Source organism: Dromiciops gliroides, chromosome 3, assembly GCF_019393635.1.
Source record: "Dromiciops gliroides isolate mDroGli1 chromosome 3, mDroGli1.pri, whole genome shotgun sequence".
Taxonomy (NCBI): domain Eukaryota; kingdom Metazoa; phylum Chordata; class Mammalia; order Microbiotheria; family Microbiotheriidae; genus Dromiciops; species Dromiciops gliroides.
Window position 1 is genome coordinate 299,958,132 of NC_057863.1, and position 21,255 is coordinate 299,979,386.

Here is a 21,255-nt window from a genome sequence, read left to right on the forward strand (position 1 = left end):
GAGAGAGAGAGAGAGAGAGAGAGAGAGAATGAGACTATGAAATTACCGTGGGGATTCACAACACATTATTTATTGTTGTTGTTGGAAGAATCACAGTAGTATACTATGATACCTTCCTATTTAGTTCTATATTGTGGAAAAAACGCTTTGGAGTATTTTGAGCCAGGAAAGAAGGAAGGAAGGAAGGAAGGAAGGAAGGAAGGAAGGAAGGAAGGAAGGAAGGAAGGAAGGAAGGAAGGAAGGAAGGAAGGAAGGAAGGAAGGAAGGAAGGAAGGAAGGAAGGAAGGAAGGAAGGAAGGAAGGAAGGAAAGAAAGAAAGCATTTATTAAGCTCTTACTATGGGCTAGGCAATATACTAAGTGCTATAGAAATATCTTATTTGATCCTCACAACAACCCTATTTGGTGAGATTATTATTCCCATTTTACAGTTGAAAAAACTGAGGTAAACAAAGGTTAAGTGACTTGCCCAGGGTCACACAACTAATAAATGTATGAGGTTGGATTTGAACTCAGGTATTCCTGACTCTGGCCCTAACACTATAGCCACTACAGTACCTGGTAGCTTTGGGCTATAGGAAAGACATAGAAGTCATAAGATTCCATTTCTATTTAAGATTATTTTTCCCCAGTAGAGGAGATCGGGGAGACCAGAAGTACAATTAGAAATATTTTTCCTCAGAAGGCAAAGCAGACAATAATGTTTATCTATTTAAAAGGATGATGATGATTTATGAATTATAATCCCTTTGTTGTCATGCCACATGTTGCCAGTTCCTAATGTCTAACCCAGCAAAGAATTATGAGTTATATTCTACATTATACATTATTATGACAACATGGTCCTTTGCATTTGTTTTAATTCAATTTCTACACCAAGAAAGTGAATAACGTAAAACAAAGAACCTGGTACACAGGGGTCAGCAAGTCCCCATGGGAACCCTACCTCAGTCATAACCTCCCTGCATAGACAATATCTGAAAATCAACATCACACACTTAGTTAATACCTTCAGACTGTCAACAAAGGACTGATACAAACTGAATTTGGAAGTAATTCCTATAACTTCTGTTCTAGAGATGTCCATTCCTCTCTGATTATCAAGGAGTTCTCTGAGTCTGACAACTGATCACAAAGGGCAACAATTAATACCTAGGCCTTCAATGCTGTTCTAAAAAAAAAAAAAAGAATGTTAGAAGATGAAACTGATTAAGAACTGTGAATGACATAACTCTTCTAAGCAATACAATGATCCAAGACAATCCCAAAGTACTAATGATGAAGTATACTATCCACCTCCAAAGAAAGAACTGATATTGATGGAACACAAACTGAAGTATGCTAATTTTCACTTTCATTTTTTCTTTTATTTTTTTCTTATACAAAATTACTAATATGGTAATGTTTTATATAATTTCACATGTATAACCTATATTTGACTACTTACCACTTCAGAGAGTAAGGAGAGGAGGGAAGGAAGGAGGGATAGAATTTGAGACTCAAAACTTTAAATAAAAATGTTTACAGGGCAGCTAGGTGGCACAGTGGATAAAGCACTGGCCCTGGATTCAGGAGGACCTGAGTTCAAATCCAGCCTCAGACACTTGACACTAGCTGTGTGACACTGGGCACGTCACTTAACCCTTATTGCCCTGCAAAAAAATGTTTATTATTTTAAAAAAAAGATGAAACATGACTTGCCATTATTATCAAATCCATGGGTAAACTCATGGCCAACAATGACTCCTATAGCACCATAACTCAGAGACCTATAGTAGAGACACGTAAAGAAAAGAAAGTTAGAAGGGTGAATTGCAGAGACATGTTCTTCTAAATATCAAATAAGTTCCTATCTTCGAATCAACTACAGTGAAGACAATCTAAAATAACCCATGCCCACAAAATAAGAGAAAAACCTGAAACCTGTTTTTTCTCACTGAAATAGAAAGAAAAATCCATATTATAAAACAATTTTTATGTCCATACCTGGTATGGCACTATATATGCCCATACATACATAAATACATGCATGCATACACATATACACATGCATATATGCATATATGCAAACACACATTTCATTCTAAATACCTAAGCCCTCAGCAGAATTGGAAGGGTCCTGCCACTTACCTTTGCTATTTATTTCTAGTTGAGAACTCATCAGAAAGACACTACAGTATTAAAAATAAAACTGTTCCCCTAATGTAGTCACACTAAAAAATCAAGGATCAAAGATTAAAAGGGATCTCTATGTTGTCAGCCCTAATCATTCTCTTCTGGCTTATGTGACAGACAGGCCTGCAAATGCATGACACAGATTGTGAGGCATTAAACAGATTTCCATTAAATTTTCAAAAGGAGGTGTTAACACTATTTCCTTCATCTTTGCAGAAGCCAAAAAAAATTATATACAATCACATCTAATGCACTAGAAAGCCATAAATGGAGATTTAATCATTCTCCAAGTGGCAGATTATATCTACTTCTTGACTGTTTTATTTGGTTGTCCAACCTTCTGAAGAGGACAATAAGAAGCTTGCTCTTAAAACTGTAATTCGTAAAATGTGTTCCTTAGATCGGGGGCTAAAGTTGTCTAGAATGCTGGAGTATTTTGGCTGTCTACTGCCAACACACCACCCCAGACGTCAAAGGAACCTTGGATACAGACAATACCCATTGCCCCCTAAGAGCAGGCAGCTAAAGTTTTTGAAGTAACATGTTATTACAGGACATAATGATCCTTAACATACTAATTGTTTGTCTCAACTGTACCCAAGGAAGTACGCTCAGATTTAATTTTTCCCCTTGGTAGCCATTCTTTCCTTTGTGATTTCCTTCCTGCAAGGTAATTTGCATTTGATAAAATGTTTCCTACTGTTTTTCCATCATTGCAAACCTTCATTAAGGAAATAACAGTAAAATGATGCATTTCAATCATGGAGCTTTGGTGCAATTTTACATAGTTCAGGGTTTTATCAGCAGCACTAAGTATCTCTTCCAAGGGCCTGGTATAGACCTTTTCCTGGTCTTTGCACCAAAGACAGTCTTTCTTTCACTGGGTCCTGGCTTTACATGGGTGACAGACTAGCTGGATTGAAGGGGCAGACAAAGTATCCCTGAAGTAATTGCTCTGGAGGGCAGACGGGGGCGGAGGGAAGATGTTCTAACAGGTCTCTTTCTGGAGCAAGTAGTAGAAAAGACTGCAAGGATAATAGTGTTATAGACCAAAGTAGGACAGGCCTTCTGGAATTATTTATGTTACAGATGAAGAAACTGAGGCACAGTTAGCTTAAGGAGATTCTTGAATCTGTGTGGAACTCTCTGTTCCATTTCAAAAGAGCTTAGGGATGACAGATATAGGCACATAATAGATATAATAATGGATATAGTTAAATAGATAGCTTTAAAGATATAAATGACAGATGAAATTAAAGATATTCCATTAGGCTGAATGCATATTCTCCTTTCTGAACAAAGTCAGAAAATGTTTGAAATCAATAGATGTTATAAAAACAACATGTTTCTAAAATCTAAATACACTCACAAACCTTCTCTATGGTGACTTGCTGGCTGGGAGGTGGATCATTTCCAGCAGAGAAAATCTAACTCCTTAAATGTACCACTGGCAGCTTTTAAAAACCAGTCTGAACAGTGTGTTCAGTGTTTTACTGATTCCAGGGCTGGTCCTGGGACTGAAAATAACTGAGATTTTGATAGTGCTTTTCTTCCAAATGGTCCTGACTTGGTATTAAAAAGTACAAAGAGATATGTACTTTTTCTTTGATGTTTAGAAGGTCCATGATTCCTTAATTTAAATGTAAATACCTTTGGAGGAGTTCCTATTAATACCTCATCAGGGATTAGTTTATCAGATTGCTTTCCACCTTAGAGGTAGCTGAGATGGGATAAGACAAAAGACTAGATTAATTTGGAAGGGCAGGAGAAAGGAAGGGATGGATGTAAGAAAAGAAAGATTAAGATCATGGACACGGGAAGGAGATTGTTGTTTGTCCTTCATTCTCAATGACCATGACACTGGGAGGTGATGTCATGACTTGAAGTGAATTGGATTTAAGTGAGGGAGAGCTGTGCAAAGTTACCATCCTTACTTTCTCCTCCTGAGCCATCTGAGTCCAGTTGCAAAATATACTTCAGGGTGACTGGAGATGACTCTGGATGTTTGAAGCAATTGGAGTTAAGTGGCTTGCCCAGAGTCACACAGTTAGTAAGTGTCAAGTGTCTGAGGCTGGATTTGAATTCAGGTCTTCCTGACTCCAGGGCCAGTGCTCTATCCACTGTGTCACCAATGGCGAGGAAAAGAGGAAGGACAATAGGAGCACAAGCAGCTAGGTGATTCAGTGGATAGAGCTCCCAGCCTGGAGTAAGGGAGACCTGAGTTCAAATATGACCTCAGATACTTCCTAGCTGTGTAACCCCGCGTAAGTCACTTAACCCTCTTTGACTCAGTTTCCTCATCTCTAAAATGAACTGGAGAAGGAAATGGCAAATCACTCCAATATCTTTGTCCAGAAAACCCCAAATTGGGTCATAAAGAGTTGGACATGACTAAAACAATTGAACAAAAAACAAAGTAGAAGCATGCCTAAGAAGAAGGCTCCTTAAAGCAGCAAGAAAGCCAGGGGGGGAACTGAAAGTAGGAAAGTACCAAGCAAAATCTTCATCTATAATTTTGTCTGAAATTGATCCTGGGTCTTCAAATACATTTGATAAACACCAGCTGTGTGACCCTGGGGAAGTCCTTTAACCTTTCTGGGTCTCAGTTTCCTCATCTATTGCAAAGTTGATTGGACTCAATTCCCTCCAAGATCCCTTTCAGCTTTAAAGCTATGATATTATGATACAATAAAGCAGTGGCATCAAAAAAATAGAAATGGGGGTTACTGACCAATACATGAGGATCTCTGTTGACTATATATTGACTTAGAAAATGACATGTTAACATTATATTCTACTGGATTTTTTTTATTTTGTTAAATATTTTGTTAAATTATTTATTGTGCATTAATGTATTATATAATCACACATAACAGCATAATGTATTAATAAGTAATATGTTAAAAGTTAATTATTTTGTTAAATATTTCCTAATTGCATTTTCATCAGGATGTTGCAAGCCACAATCAGCTGTTGTCCTAGTGTTTACAAAGCAAACAGATTCTGAAGGATCCATTAACAAAGAAAGCCCACATCTTCTGTGATTTCAAAAGCGAAGTGATACCATCAAAGCTGCAGTCTTGCTCCCCTGATCATTTTGCCTGGCATCTGGATGCCCTGAGCTCTCATAGGCTTTTGTACTTCAGAAAAGACAATAAGCATGGACAGGTTAAGGAGGGGCTAGACATTTAGCTAGTGCTAGGTTTAGGATAATAGGAGCCAAGAGTGGTGAACTGGGAGTCAGAAAGTTTTCTCTTAAGTCCCAACTAAAATCCTACTTCCTAAAGGAAGCCTTCCCCAACCCCTCTTAATTCCAGTGTCTTCCCTCTGGTCATTATCTCCTATTTAGCCTTTATATAGCTTACTTTGTTGTCTCCTCTGGTTAGATTGTAAGCTCCTTGAGGGAAGGGTCTTTCTTTTGCCTCTTATTGTATCTCTAGGGCTTAGCATGGTGCCTGGCACATAGTTGGTGCTTAATAAATGTTTATTTTATGAATGAATAAAAGGAAAGAGGCCTAAGTTTAACTTTCCCTTCTGACACTGACCTTGGGCAACTCATTTACCCTCTCTGAGCCTCAGTAACTACCTCTTTGTTGTTGTTTGTCCTTCATTTTCTAGAAGAGGACCAATGACAACAGGAAGGGGATGTCTTGACTTGCAAGTGAATTGAATTTGAGTGAGGTTGGGTTGTACAAAGTCATCAGCTGCCTTCTCTCCTCCAGAGTCATCAGAGTCCAGTGCCAAGACATAGGTCAGGATGACTGGTGATGGCCCCAGATACCAGTGGGAGACCTTGGCCTTTTTAAGTTAAGGCCTTTCCCAGGTCTCAGTTTGTCTGAGGCTCTGCCCATTAAGTAATTAAAAGCTTGGTAAGAACTGAGGCAAAAGATGACCAAGTTTGCCTTCACAAAAGAATCAATCTCTGGGTGGGAAAGACCATCAGTTTCCTGCCTCAAGGTGATGTAAAGAAAGTGCTTTGAAAACCATAAGGCACTATGGAAATATGAGTTGTTTCAGCAAACTACGTGTAATATTACGTACAAACACACACACACATTTTTAACTAGACCTGTGATTTCATCAACATAGAGAGTTCCCAGAGGTGAATTCCCTCTACCAATGCAGATGGGCAACTTCTCTGAAATTTATAGTGTTAGAGAGTTGCCTAAGATACCTAGAAATTAGGTGACTTGCTCAAGGTCACACAGACAATAAATGTCAAAGATAGGAGCTGGGTATTCCAGACTTCAAGTCCAGCTCTGTACCCCCCATTCTACACTATCTCTATTTAAAATATTGTAGCCAAATCTCACTAACATTATCCAGATCTTTGCTTTTTCCCCTTCCTCATTCATTTATCTCAAAGACAATCAACCCTAGTAACCTTTTGGCTAAATGTGGCCTCTATTCATCCTAGGTACTATGGAATGAATATAATGCTGGAGTTGGGCCCAGGAAGACCAAGTCACTTGAGTTGGGTGATTTTTTTTTTAATTAAATTAAATGTATTTATTTGCAGGGCAATGAAGATTAAGCGACTTGCCCAGGGTCACACAGCTAATAAGTGTCAAGTGTCTGAATCTGGATTTGAACTCAGGTGCTCCTGAATCCAGGGCCAGTGCTTTATCCACTGTGCCACCCAGCTGCCCCCAGCCCAAGTCACTTGAGCAAGTCACTTACCTGCTTGGCATCATTTTTTTTTGTTTGTTTGTTTTTGTTTTTTATCTGTAAAACTGTGATGATAACATTCATCATAGGGTTGGCAAGAGAATACAATAAAATCAATTTACATTGCTTTTTAAATTTAAAATCTGTGTAAATATCAGTTGTTATTTTACTAGGCAATATCTTCACAGAACTCACAACACATTTGCTTTGCTCTTTTATTTTACCGTCTCTACTTTCTTGATTATTCCATCCTTTTGGAAAAAGAAAAAACACAATTTCTTTTTTTTATTTACTCACCGTGGATATGCTGCTCCCCAGAAGAAAGGCTTTTGTAGTTCCCCTGCTGGAAACCCTGGGAGAAGAAAAATGAGGTGAAGTTGAACATTTGTGCTTCTTTCCATTTGTAACCAGTGAGTTTCAGGCTATTAGGAATTCCTTGTATTTGAAGAAGTCTCCTAACTTCCAGTTTCTAATGATAATTCTGCAACTTCATTTGGAATTTCCCTAGGACCATCAAGGTACCTTGTTAGGAAATTTAAAATGGCAACACCCAGAGTGCTGGGACCTTCACTCCTCGATCCTCCTGTTTCAGGCATTTGGCCATCTATCTAATAGCTTTAGCTTGTGAAGAAGAGGACACTAAACACCTTTTCTCTGTTTAAAGAACCCTCCCTTTCTAGGTACATTCCTGGTTATTTTAATCATAATATTCCAAGATTAAGCCACCAAGGAAAGGAGAAAGTATCTGCAATGGCCAGAAACTCTGGGATCAGAGGCATAGGAAGGTTGAGTTGATTTGGGGGTTTTGATTTTGTTTCGCATTTTTTTTCAGAGGGGGGAGAGATTAAACTCTATTCCCCGCCTTTCTATTCCTCCTTTATCATTTGATGTGAATGGGATCAGAACTTAGAGGCAGCCAGGTGGCTAGAGAATGGACCTTGTGTAAGGTAGCCTTGAGTTCAAATCCAGCCTCAGACAGTTACTAGCTATGGAAGCCACTTAACCTCTGCTTGCTTCAATTTCCCTTTCTGCAAAAATAGCACCTACTTTTTAGGGTTGTTATGAGGATCAAATGAGATAATATTTGTAAAGCACTTTGCAAACCTTAAAGAGCTATAGAAATCTTTGCTATTAACATTAGCATGTAAAGAGGCATGTTACTATTTTAGAACAGCTCCATGAGGGGCAGCTAGGTGGCGCAGTGGATAGAGCACTGGCCCTGGAGTCAGGAGTACCTGAGTTCAAATCCGGCCTCAGACACTTAACACTTACTAGCTGTGTGACCCTGGGCAAGTCACTTAACCCCAATTGCCTCACCAAAAAAAAAAAAAAAAAGAATGAGAGAACAGCTCCATGAAAGGGAAAACCCCTTATAACATTGCCAAGGCCTGCACCATTTCAGAATAGCATCTTTAAGACATTATTACAAAAAACATTTTTAAATAATAATTTTTAAAAGACATTATTACAACCATTGATCATAACACCTCAACATATTGCAAGTTGAGATTACCCTGGCTTCCCCATTATCACCAGGGTACCTCTGAGTCTGCTCTCCTCAGAACTGTTCCTATGGGCTTAATTATACCCATGAAATTGGGACACCAAGTATGATGTATTCATAGAACCAATTAATGACGTTGGGTAGGGTCTACATTTTTATTGCCAGATAGATTAATCTATCAGGCCTAAGGGAAGCAGTATGATGTAGTAGAAAGAATACTAGTCTTGAGATCTATTAATTCTGCCCCATATTGGCTATGTGACCTTGGACAAGTCACTTAAAATCTCTAGACTACAGTTTCCTCATCTGTAAAATGATTATCTCACATGATTGTTGAGAAATTCAAATGATATATGCTGAAAAACACTTTGTAAAATCTAAAACTTATACCAACAACGTTAGCCACTATTATTATTCCTATAAGTGTAGAACCTAATTTCAAAAGGAAGGTTTCTTCCATTTAGATTATGCTTCTCTCTGTATCTATCTCTATCTCTTTGTTTCTCCTTGTCTCTCTATGTCTCTGTCTCTCTCATTATGTCCCTCATTCTTTTTTTAGGGGGGGGGGGGCAATGAGGGTTAAATGACATGCCCAGGGTCACACAGCTAGTAAGCGTCAAGTGTCTGAGGCCGGATTTGAACTCAGGTCCTCCTGAATCCAGGGCCGGTGCTTTATCCACTGAGCCACCTAGCTGCCCACTCTGTCTTGCATTCTTATTCTCTCTCACTCTTCTTCCAATCATGCAGAAAATCTGTCAATCATGAATATTTTCTATTCAAATAATATTTCTTAAGGAACTATTATGTGCAAGCCACTGCCAAGGACCAAGGATAACAAAGATGGAAACAAAACTATCACTGCCTTCAGGGAGTTCACATTCTCCTGTATTTTCAGAGATTTAAAATCTCATAAAAGGGCTATATCATTCCAGCTTTCATAATATTTGCTGATTTCCAAATATCTCTGATTTCTGAAAATCAGTCTCTCATCTCTTCTCTAAGCAGTGCATCTGCTTTGAGAATCTCTCCAAAGTCCAAAACAGATGCAGTCTCATGCTTTTATGAAGATTCACTGTATATCACCTGAATTTTGGCATGGGTCTTAATCAGTAGAAAGAAAATAAGCCAATCACATTCACTCCTTGAATTGCATAGTCCTCTGTACATGTTGCTTTGTGCAGCATTCTTAGACACTTCCAAACCCAGAGCAAAGAAATGGCTGACATTTCCATACCCTCTCTTTTCAACCATTCACTGTTACAGGCCTCAAAGCACATGCCACTGCCATGATGTTACTCTGATCAGCTCTATCTATTCACCTTGTCAGGTCCAAAGCACCCAGTGCTGATAAAAAAAAAGAATAATCTGATGCCCCTCTGCTTGTTTTGCTTGAGTGAATGGGTAAATGGTTTAAACCAGGTTTTTGGCAAATTCAGACTAGCTGGAATGATAATTCTAAATCCCGACAGGGTCAACTCAATATCTTATCTTTTGAAGTAGATAAGTTATATTAAGTGGAGCTAGAAAATAAAAAATGAAGAGAGTGTTTTTCTTTTCCATAGACTTCTCCTGCTCTCTCTCTCTCTCTCTCTCTCTCTCTCTCTCTCTCTCTCGTATATCTTCGTCCTTTTTTTCTCTGACTTCAGATTTTCCTCACCACTTGTTTCATGCTTTTTCATGCTTTGATGCCCCCTTTCTCCTTGAGGTTCACTACCACTTATTGAATTCTCTCACTTACCCCCTCTGGAATTAAATACAAATACTGAAACACAGAGAAAAAATATTTCTTCTGCCTGAAAAAAAGGAGTATGTGATCAATGACTTCTTTCTAACTTTTCCAGCAATATTACTACATTGTGCCATGTTCTTAGTTTCTATAATGAAGTAAACCAAGAAACACTTGCTAAGTATATTCTATGTGGAAGGCACTGTGCTGGGCACTGGGGAGACAAAGACCAAAAAGGAACAGTGCCTGTCCACCAACATGTACACATATCAGGATATACAATATGTTTCTTGAGTCATTTTCAGTCATGTCCAACTCTTGTGACCCCATTTTGGAGTTTCTTGGCAAGGATAGTGGAGTGGTTTGCCATTTCCTTCTCTAGCTCATTTTACAGATGAGGAAACTGAGGTAAAGAAGGTTAAATGATTTGACCAGGGTCACACAGCTAATAAATGTCTGAGGCCAGATTTGAGCTCAGGAAGATGAGTCTTCCTGACTCCAGGCCTAGCACTCTATCTACTGAACCACCTAGCAGTTCTCAATACAACAAATATTCAAAGTAAATAAGAGTTAACTGGTATCAGGAAAGACTTTACCTGGGAGGTAGTGCTTAAGTCAGATGCACAAAACCATCTTTGGTCAGCTCTCTAACCATGCCAATTGTGCCAAACATCAAGCCAGTTCAATAACACGGTCCCAAACACAAGAAATCTCCTTAGGAAAGCATACTCTCTCACATGCCTCCCCAAAATAAGTGGTACCCTGAGAGGATACACTGATGCATATTGCCAATTAATGTCCAAGTAAAGAGTGTTGAAAGTTAGAGGCAAAAGAAAAAAGAAAACTTCTGTTTCTGAGCAAATCTGTGGGCCAAGAAGAGGTTACAGAAAGGATGCCTGCATGTGTTGTGGGATGAATTAGGGGACCACTAACACCCCATCCAGCTGTCATATTCCACAATGCCACACTTTTATGGAATTAGGTTTCCATGAGTTCATGAGTTCGATACTTAAAGGTTAGGCTCTAATTGTCCACAAGCAAAATATATGCCAAATTTTGCCTTGCTATAATAAAATGTTGTTGGGGGGAGGGCGTTTGATAGCTTCCTTCTGTGCAATATACCTTTCATGCTTTTAAAGTAATTTATGTTTAGTCTGTCTCTCCAGCCCATGTTTCACAGAAATTGCTATCATCATCCTTTCTAAGGAGAGTTCTCTTTGCCTTAACAGGAGAAATACGTTTAGTCCCTCTCACAACCCCTCCACAGGCAGCAGAAGCAGCAGCAGCAACAGGATTTTTAAATTCCATTTCTGGAGGCCATGGCAGAAGGCATGTTTTTATGCTAGAAGAAGAGAATTGAGTAGAATTATTGCCTACAATTCTATGCGAATCATTATGTGACATCAAAGTATATTGATACATTTAAGAGGATACTTACTCTCTGAAGTATCTCTATTCAATAGCAAACTCAGGATGCATTTTGATTATCTAACTTTTTCCCTTCAAAAGCAGCTGTCATTTCAGTAGTATTGCTATTACTACAGGCTAGAGACTGTATAAAGTATATATTTATGAAGTTTGTATCCATCAGAAAACATGGATGAACAAGAATCAGGTAAGAGAAAGATTGAGATACTTAAAAGCAAAGAATTTTAAGGCATCATCAGTTTTTAGCCTTTACTGGAAATTCTTAATCTGGGGTCAATAAACTTTTTAAAAAATATACATTCTTTTAAAAAAATACATTCTGATAACTTCAATGTAATTGGTAACTTTTTCAATCTTGCTTATTTTATTTTATACAGTTAAAAACATTATTTTGAGAAGGAACGTATAGACTTCACCAGATTGGCAAAGGGGTCCAGGACATGAAAAAAGTTAAGAACTGCTTTACAGACTGCAATTTCTCTGTAAGTAGACTTGGGTTCTTATTTCATAGAAGACAAAATCATTGCTATTTTCCTCCACACATATATCTTAATTCTTTGGCCCACAGATCAGGGACTAGAGTGTCATAAGGCCACAAAGGAAAGTCCTTTAATGATTTATGTAGAATTGGGAAAATATGTGTCCTCATCCTCTTTTTCCTGCCCGCCCCCCACCCTTCCATATCAATCACCTCCACTCCAAAGAACAAAATGCTTTGGAAAGGCACAAATTGTTGAGTTATAGAGACCTGGGCCATCATAGTCTGGTGGAAAACACTTGCATTAGGAATCCAAAAATTGAAGTCCAAGTCTTGGGTTTCCTATCACTATGATAAGAGTCAACCTAACCTCTCCAGATTTCATTTTCCTTATCTATAAAATGAAGGGGTTGGACTAAATGACCTCTAAGGTGAGCTGTAAATCTATGTTCCTGTGATCAGGAATAAAAGAATAGGGGGCAGCTAGGTGGCTCAATGGATAAAACATCAGCCCTGGATTCAAGAGGACCTGAGTTCAAATCCACCCTCAGACACTTGACACTTCTTACTAGCTGTGTGACCCTGGGCAAGTCACTTAACCCTCATTGCCCCACAAAAAAAAAAGACTCCCTTTCACACCCTACATTCCAATCAAACTGCCCCAGATGTTGAAGGTAGTACATGTTCTCTCTCCTCTCCAGGAATAAATGGATCAAAGATAATTGAGACAACACGTATGTCTAGAATTTAGAACATATTCTTCCAGTCCTAGAAATTCTTAATTAAGCTTACAATTATTACCTATTATTCAGCATATTGACCTCCTGAAATCCTAGGCACATTATTTAACCCCTATCTTCTCCAACTTTCTCATCTGCATAATTAGAGCTAAAAGGACTATTACATAGTCTTTTGAAACCATCAACTTCTAAGGTTTTTCTGTTATTTGAAAAGTTTTATTATTGTTATTCCCACTTACATGGTGCTAATTAGGATTCAATCTCTCTCATTAAGTTGAATGTGTTCACACCTCCTTTTTACTTGGTTCCTTGGATTGACTAGATCCAAAAAGATGACAGTGACTTCAGTCTCACTGCCAAATCTCCTAAACCCAAATAGCTAGGTTTTTTTTTCTTTTTTCTTCTTTAAAATGAAAAGTTAATTTAAAAAAAACTTAAGCAGAAATCTCCAGAAGGTCTAAACTAATCCCAAATTTAAATTATTTTATTCCAGACATTGTTCGCCTGCTTCAGAAGCATGATTATTACTAAATTAATAATCTTCAAAACCTACTATGAGCCAAAAACTCAAAGTAGGTTAAAGAGGGAATGAAGAGGGGCAGCTAGATGGCACAGTGAATAGAGCACCGGCCCTGGAGTCAGGAATACCTGAGTTCAAATCCGGCCTCAGACACTTAACACTTACTAGCTGTGTGACCCTGGGCAAGTCACTTAACCCCAATTGCCTCACTAAACAAACAAAAAAAAATAATATAAAAAAAAGAGGGAATGAAGACTGTCTCTCAACTTGCCAACCTCTCTGAGGAATATTAAGGTGTACATAGTGAGGGTAATATGTCAGCTATAAAGGGAGCTATACGTGTAGAAGATAGCTTGTCCAAAGATGGGTCAATCAATCCCATGCAAATGCAGAGGCACTCAAAGCCTACCAATATAACAACATCATCCAAAAGGTCTATTAACAATGCACTTATGAAATTAACTGCACTTAGTCATAAAAAGAATAAACAACTAAACCTATTAGGAAGCCATCATAGAAGCTAATCTTTGCCAACTTCTGCTATTTCAATCAATTGACATGTATTTATGCTATTTTATTCTGAACCTAAGAAATAAAACAACCATTTCTATAACATAGTAGAATAGGAAAAAATAGATGATCACACATGTATTATGTACAGCTTGCTGTTCCTTTTAAATATGTAATAAAGTGATCATGTAGCAAGTTATATGATAAGAAGTATTTCTTCCTACTCTGTGCCAGGGGCTGGAAATACAAGCCCAAAGAAGGAAGCAACTCCAACGTGCAAGGAGTTTACACTGTCACAGGGGAGACAACAAGTACGCATAGAATTAAATATACAGAATAAATATAAAGAGAATAAATTCAGGTTTGCTAAATATAAGGTAGTAGGGGGAAATAGGAGCAATTTGAGTTGATCAGGAAATGGTTTACGTAGAAAGTGGTGCTTGAGCTTCCTCTTGAAGGAAAAGAGGGATTGTCTAAGACAGAGATAATAGGAAGTGTGTTTCAGGCAGAGGGGTCGAGCCAGTACAGAAGCACAAAAAGAAGAGATGGAGTGCTATGGGTGAAGTACAGAGAGAAGGTCGATTTGACCTGATTACAGAGTGTGGGAGTGTTCTAGAATCAACCCAAAGGTAAGTTGGGGCCAGACTGTGAAAAGCCTTAAAAGCCAAACAGAAGTGTTTATATTTGAGAGGCAATTGGGAACCACTGGAGTGGAGTGAGTAGTGTGAAATGAAACGGTCAGATCTGTGCTTAAGGAAAATCATTTTGGCAACAGTCACCTCGACTATTATAATAGCTTCCCAATTTGGTCTCTCTGCCTACACTGTCCTCTCTCCAGAACGATCCTTCACACAGCTGCCAAAATAATCTTCCTAAGGCACAATGTCACTCTTCTGCTCAAAAATCTTTAGTGGCTCCCTATCATTTCTTTAAAAAAAAATAGTTATGCTCCCTTTTTTTCCAGGAAAATGAGAGTTAAGTGACTTGCCCAGGGTCACACAGCTAATAAGTGTCAAGTGTCTGAGGTCGGATTTGAACTCAGGTCCTCTTGAATCCAGGTGCTTTATCCACTGCACCACCTGGCTGCCCCTCCCTATTACTTCTAGAATAAAATACAAAATCTTTTATAATCCTATATTACTAGCTCCACCCCTATTTAATACCAGTCTCCTTTATCCCTTCTGTATGCCAGACAAACCAGACAACTACCTGATGCACAAACTTGTTACTTCATTTCCTACTTTCATACATTCATTCATACAGGTGAATGAACTCCATTGCCTGGAATGCACTGTGTCTTCATAGCTCAAAATCTTTATCTTCCTGTAAGACTCAAAACAAGACCACCTCATTAGACTATCCTGATCCACAAAGAACAAAGTATTCTCTGCCTCTTCAAATATTCCTTGAGTCCATTACATGGATCCTTCCTTTAAAATTTCCCTCTCCTTATAAGAGTGCATGTTACATATTACTACCCTCCCACCCTAACTCCAAGATAAATATAAATTCCTTGATGATGATAGAAACTATTTCATTTTTGTCTCTGTATCTACATCTTGACATTTCTTTCCTATAAATGAAGCCAGAAAAAGGAAGGAAGGAAATAAGCAAGTTGCAGATAAATGGAAAGATGACTCAAAAAAATGACTTAGAAAGGTAAATAAAGCAGTTCATAGGACCATAGTTTGAGAGCTGTAAAGGACTTCAGTGGCCCCCTTATTTTAAAAATGAAGAAACAAGGCCTAGAGAGGTTAAGTGACTTGCCCAAATGTACACAACTAGTAAATGTCTGGGACAGTATTTGAACCCAAGTCTTACTGACTCCAAGTCTAATGTCCCATCCACTATGTCATACTGCCTCTAAATTGGCAGTGTTGGCTCTATAATATGCCCCAAAGCAACAAGAAACATTCCCTGGGCTACATCTGAACATCACATGTTATAAATACTAATGCAAAGTATTTTCAAGAATACTGCCATGAAAATAATTAGTTTATTCACTGACATTTGTTCCTGATGATGGAGTAAAGTTCTCAAATGAATTTGAAAAGACCCCTCCAAATTAAATAAATATGTACTCTGATACACAGTGTCAAGTACAATTCTATGAAAAGGTGAGGATGGGAATAAATAAATGAAAAGGCATGATAACAAAAGAAGGAATAAGACAAGCCAAAGACTTGTCAATTACATAGAAGCTTCATCAATCATCTAATCAATATACAAGTCTTTAAGTGTCTACTACTTGCCAGATACTGTGATAGACTCTGGGGATACAAATATAAAGAATGAAATAGTCCTAACTCAAACTGAAGTTACATTTTAATGAGGGACACAGCAAATGCATATAAAAATATACGGAGCATAAATATCATGTAGTTAAAAACAGATTGTTTGGGGAGGGAGAGTCCTGAAAGTTGGGGAATCATGAAAGCTTCATACCTCTATATCAAGATTTTTTTCAAGAAAAGATTTGGTAGGTTTTAGACCTCAAACTCACCAAATATCATTGCAAAAAAAAAACAAACAAACAAAATTGATTCTATTTTAGTGAACTAGAAAAGACCCATGATTGATGTGGGAGATATTCTTGATCATTTGTTTATATACATTCAAATCACTGACATGTCAGAGCTAAACCCAGAATTAGCAAAAAGCAAAAAGAATGACAGTGAGCAAAGGATAGATATAACATACAGTTGAAATAAAAATCCCAACCTGTTTAAACAAGTAATTGGCCATCAAAATAGACAACAGAAATAACACTGACACCAATTAAAATAATTTTATAAACAAATTTTGTCAACAGGCAAAATTAATTGTTATAACAAGGAGCCCAAAAGGACCAAGAAACCTCCTTAGTCAACTAATGTCTGCCAGACAGAGAGGGATGGCTGCCAAAGGCAATACCTGGTTAGAAAGTAAACTCATTTGTAAAATCTTGCAAAGAAGTATGATAGACAATTTTGAGTGATGTAATATCATGAAGCAATGGAACATAAAACCACTTTAAAGAATGCTTGGCACAACATCCAACTAAGCAAAGTCATCCCAAGGGCATTTGAGGACAAAAAAACAGAAGAAAAAGAACAATAGCAATAAAAATTTTTTAAAAGTGTAAAAATTACAATAGTTTTTTTCTATAAAGTAATGTAACCACTACACTTCTTTTTTTTTCTTTCAACAAACATTTATTTTATTTTCCATTTACATGTAAGAGTAGTTTTCAACATTCATTTTCACAAGATTTAGAGTTCCAAATTTTTCTCCTTCCCTCCCTCCCTTTCCTCCCCCCTCCACAAGATTGCAATCAGGTTATATATGTACAATCCACAAGTGTTCTTTTTATCAGTTCTTTCTATAGGGGTGCATAGTATGCTTCCTCATTAGTTCCTTGGGATTGTCTTGGATCATTGTACTGCTGAGAGTAGTTAAGTCATTCACAATTACTCATTGAACAATACTGCTGTCACTATGCACAATGTCCTCTCAGCTCTGCTCACTTCACCCTTCAAGATCATCCTGTTTGTTATTTCCTGTAGCACAAGTCCATTTCACTACAATCATATAACACAGCTTTTTCCATCATTCCTCAATTGATGGACATTCCCTTGATTCTCAATTCTTAGCCTCCACCAAGAGTTGATATAAATATTTTTGTACAATTTTCCCCCTTTTCTCTTTTTCATGATTACTATTGTTAACTGTTTCCCTTCCATCCTATTCCCTTCCCCATGATATTTATTCTATTTCATCCTATCACTCTTCAAAAGAGATTTGCTTCTGTCTGTCCCCTCCCCCACTCTGCCCTTCCTTCTTTTGCCCCTCTCTCTTTATCCCTTTCCCCTCCTATTTTCCTGCAGGGTTATAGAGATTACTCCACCCAACTGAGTGTGCACATTATGCCCTCCTTGAGCCAATTCTAATGAGATTGAGGTCTTTTAGCTAATTTTGATGAGTATTAGACTCATTTACTGCCCAGATTAAATAGATTACTCCACCCAGTTGGGTGTGTCTATTAGTCCCTCCTTGAGGAAGCTCTGATGAGTTTAAGATCTTTGAGCCTTTTCTGATGAGTGTAAAATTCATTTACTGCCCTGCTCCTCTCCCATCTCTTCCCCCACTCCATAAGCCTTTTCCTGTTACTTTCATGTAGGATTTTGCTTCTGCCCTTCCCCTTCCCCCTCACCCAAAGAATTCCCTTCACCCCTCAATTTAACACAGTGACAAATCATCACCCCTGGACCCAGGGGGATCCCAGCCAAAACCTGGCCTCAGACACAAGACAATCGCCCCCTGTACGACCCCAGGTATGTCTCCCAGCTCCAATTTTTTTTTTATTGTTCTCTAGGGTCTTGTATTTGAAAGTCAAATTTGCCATTCAGTTCAGGACTTTTCATCACAAATATCTAAAAGTCTTCTTTTTCATTAAAGTCCCATTTTTTCCAATGAAAGATAATGCTGATTTTTGCTGAGTAGGTTATTCTTGGTTGTAATCCCATTTCCTTTGCCCTTTGGAATATCATATTCCATGCCCTCTGGGCCTTTAATGTAGAAGCTGCTAGATCTTGTGCTATCCTGACTGGGGCTCCACAGTACTTGAATTCTTTCTTTTTGGCAGCTTACAATATTTTCTCCTTGACCTGAGAGCTCTGGAATTTGGCTATAATATTCCTAGGAGTTTTCTTTTGGGGATCTCTTTCTGGAGGTGATCGGTGGACTCTTTCAATTTCTATTTTAGCTTCTTCTTCTAGAATTTCAGGGCAATTTTCCCCAAGAATATCTTGGAAGATGGTATCTAAGCTCTTTCCTTGATCATGGTTTTCAGGTAGACCAATAATTTTCAAATGATCTCTCCTGGACCTATTTTCCAGGTCAGCAGTTTTTCCCAGAAGATATTTCACATTGCCCTCTATTTTTTTATTCATTTGGATTTGCTTTATTGTGTCTTGGTTTCTCATAAAGTCACTGGCTTCCATTTGTTCAATCCTAATTCTTAGGCAATTATTTTCATCAGAGAGCTTTTGTACCTCCTTTTCCATTTGACTTTTCAAGCTGTTGACTTTTTTCTCATGTCTTTCCTGCATCACCCTCATTTCTCTTTCCATTTTTCCCTCTACCTCTCTAATTTTATCTTCAAAGTCCTTTTTGAGCACCTCTATGGCCTGAGACCAATTCGTATTTTTCTTGGAAGCTTTAGATATAGGGGCCCTGATGTTGACATCTTCCTCTGAGGGTGCCCCTCGGTCTTCCTTGTTACTGAAGAAACTTTCTATGGTCCTCACCCTTCTCTGTTGGCTCATCTTGCCTTTCTTTTACTAGACTTTTAGCTCCTTAAAGTGGGGCACTGTTTCCAGGCTGCAGTATCCCAAGCTTAAGAAGTCCCAGGTGGTATGATTTAAGGAGAATCAGGTTCTTCCCTTGCCCGGCCTGTTTCCTGGTCCTAGATGACCCCAGACCAACTTGCCAATCAACCAGCTTTGTGTGTTGTGTTTGTTAGCTCCGACGATCCTGTGCCCCTCCCCCACCTGGGCCACTTCTCCTCGAGCCTACCTCTTGGTTCTCAGCAGGGGCGTAAAATCCAAGTTCTGCCTTAGCACCAGCATAGACCCCTGTAGTCTTTCCCCTGCCCAGGGCTCAGCCCACTCACCAGACTGTGAGCTTAGTTCCAGATGACACTGGTGCTTCAGCTGATTCAGAGGCTCTGGGGGTCTCCTTCTCTGGTGAGGACTTCCTGAGACTTGATCTGTGTCAGGGTGAATGTGGGGTTGGGCCCAACGCCTGTATCAGCACAGTAGCTCCCTCCTTCTGACCTTCCAAGCCGTTCTTGGTTAGAAGTCGATTTCAGCACATTCTTCTGTGAGTTTTGCTGCTCCAGGCATTTTCCTATGACCTTATTTGGAGTGATTGTGTCATGAATTCAGGAGCTCACTGACAAGGCTATATTAAATAAGCCAACATTACACTTAATTACATCTTGATCCCAAACATGTTTATAGGGGATGTAGAAATGGCACTAAAGAGAACAAAGATGAAAAAAACAGCTAGATTGGACCAAATATATAAAGAGGAGGGCTGCATTGAAGATTTAATCAATATCAGGCACTTCTAAAAACTGAGGATACAATAAGAGGCAATGCCCACAAGGAGTTTACAGTCTTAATGAGAATCATAAGGACATTTATTTAGGAAATGGTATCTAATGCATAAAGGAGAGGAAGATAGCTAATGTGAATGAAAATCTCAGACTATTAATATTCAAAAAAGGCAAAAAAGAGAATATCAATTACAACCAACTCATATGTCTGCTTTCCCATTCATATGACATTTCTATGAGTCAATTTTACATGAATGGAGGAAACCTTTTTTAAAGGTAAAACCAGTCGCTTAGGGCAGGTGGGGCTCGTTAGCCATGACAGTTAACCCGCCTAGGGGAAGGAAACCCTGATTTTAAACCTCCGCTGCCTCGCGGCTATACCCATGTATGGGAAAGGCTTTGGGACTTAACCCCAAGGAAAAATCAGGAGTCAGAGTCCCTTAGGCAGTTGGATGTTGGACATCACATCCTTCTGGCAACTCCTAGCAGCACTGGTGCCATACTGTATTGGCTCTGCCTCTCCTTTGGATCCACTAATGTCGCAGAGAGGGAAAACCTGCTGCATGGGCAACAGCTTGTTTTCCAATTGATCTGCCCAGGCCAGCACCCTGGAGAGGACACTCCAGCTACTCCTCATGGGGTAGATACAACATGGGATGCGGCAGTTACCGGTTATCAGTCACTCAGGAGGCGTGGCTCCCATATGGGACTGCACAGCCACACTGTGGCCTGTGGCTCTTCAAGGCGCTGATCCATGGTCGTCCGTGACTGATGGAGGCCTACACAAGTATGGAACTAGCTGACCCTCACAAATGATATTCAACAAACACATCTTTACCATTTCACAATTTAATGAAGAGATATGAAGACCCCACTCTGCCCATTGTTTGTCAACTATGAAAAAGCTGTTCATAGAGCAAAACACCACCTTGCAGGCTATTTTTTCAACAAAGTGTTGTCCATTGATTCATTAAAATCATTCAAGATTCCTTAAAAGATACAATTACAGCCTCAGTCAATGGCCATCTTCTGATCATAGATCTTGGACAAAGTGTAATTCAAGGAAGTTAATGCTCACTAAAGGCATTCACTACTGTGATGGAAGAGATTCAAAGGAGAGTTGTTTTAAAGACAGATTCCCTGTATATGGTGAAATCCTCCAGTTGCTCCTGTTTGCAAATTACATTTTTCCAATTTCATGAAGTTCCAGGATATTCACAATCTGTAATCAGTTGAGAGTTTGGCCTGACCATATACAAGGGAAAGCATTTGTTGGCCAGAATTATTTATTGTAACCAGATCTGAAAAGTATCATTGCTATGGACCACTCATTAGGACACAGCGATCGCTTTATACTGATAAAGCATTTTATATTTGTATTTTATGGGGATTTTTTATCACTCCTGA

At 38.7% G+C, this 21,255-nt stretch overlaps 1 protein-coding gene across 1 annotated transcript in view; it reads right to left on the reverse strand.

The window, feature by feature from the left end:
- The window catches only part of PHEX (phosphate regulating endopeptidase homolog X-linked), a 270,635-nt gene that overhangs the window by 25,858 nt on the left and 223,522 nt on the right, over positions 1-21,255 (reverse strand). The window contains exons 16-17 of the mRNA XM_043998684.1: positions 7,140-7,194; positions 1,697-1,768 (exon numbers count right to left, since the gene is read on the reverse strand). Coding sequence (XP_043854619.1) covers positions 1,697-1,768; positions 7,140-7,194 — 127 coding nt within the window. The remainder of the gene's footprint in view (positions 1-1,696; positions 1,769-7,139; positions 7,195-21,255) is intronic.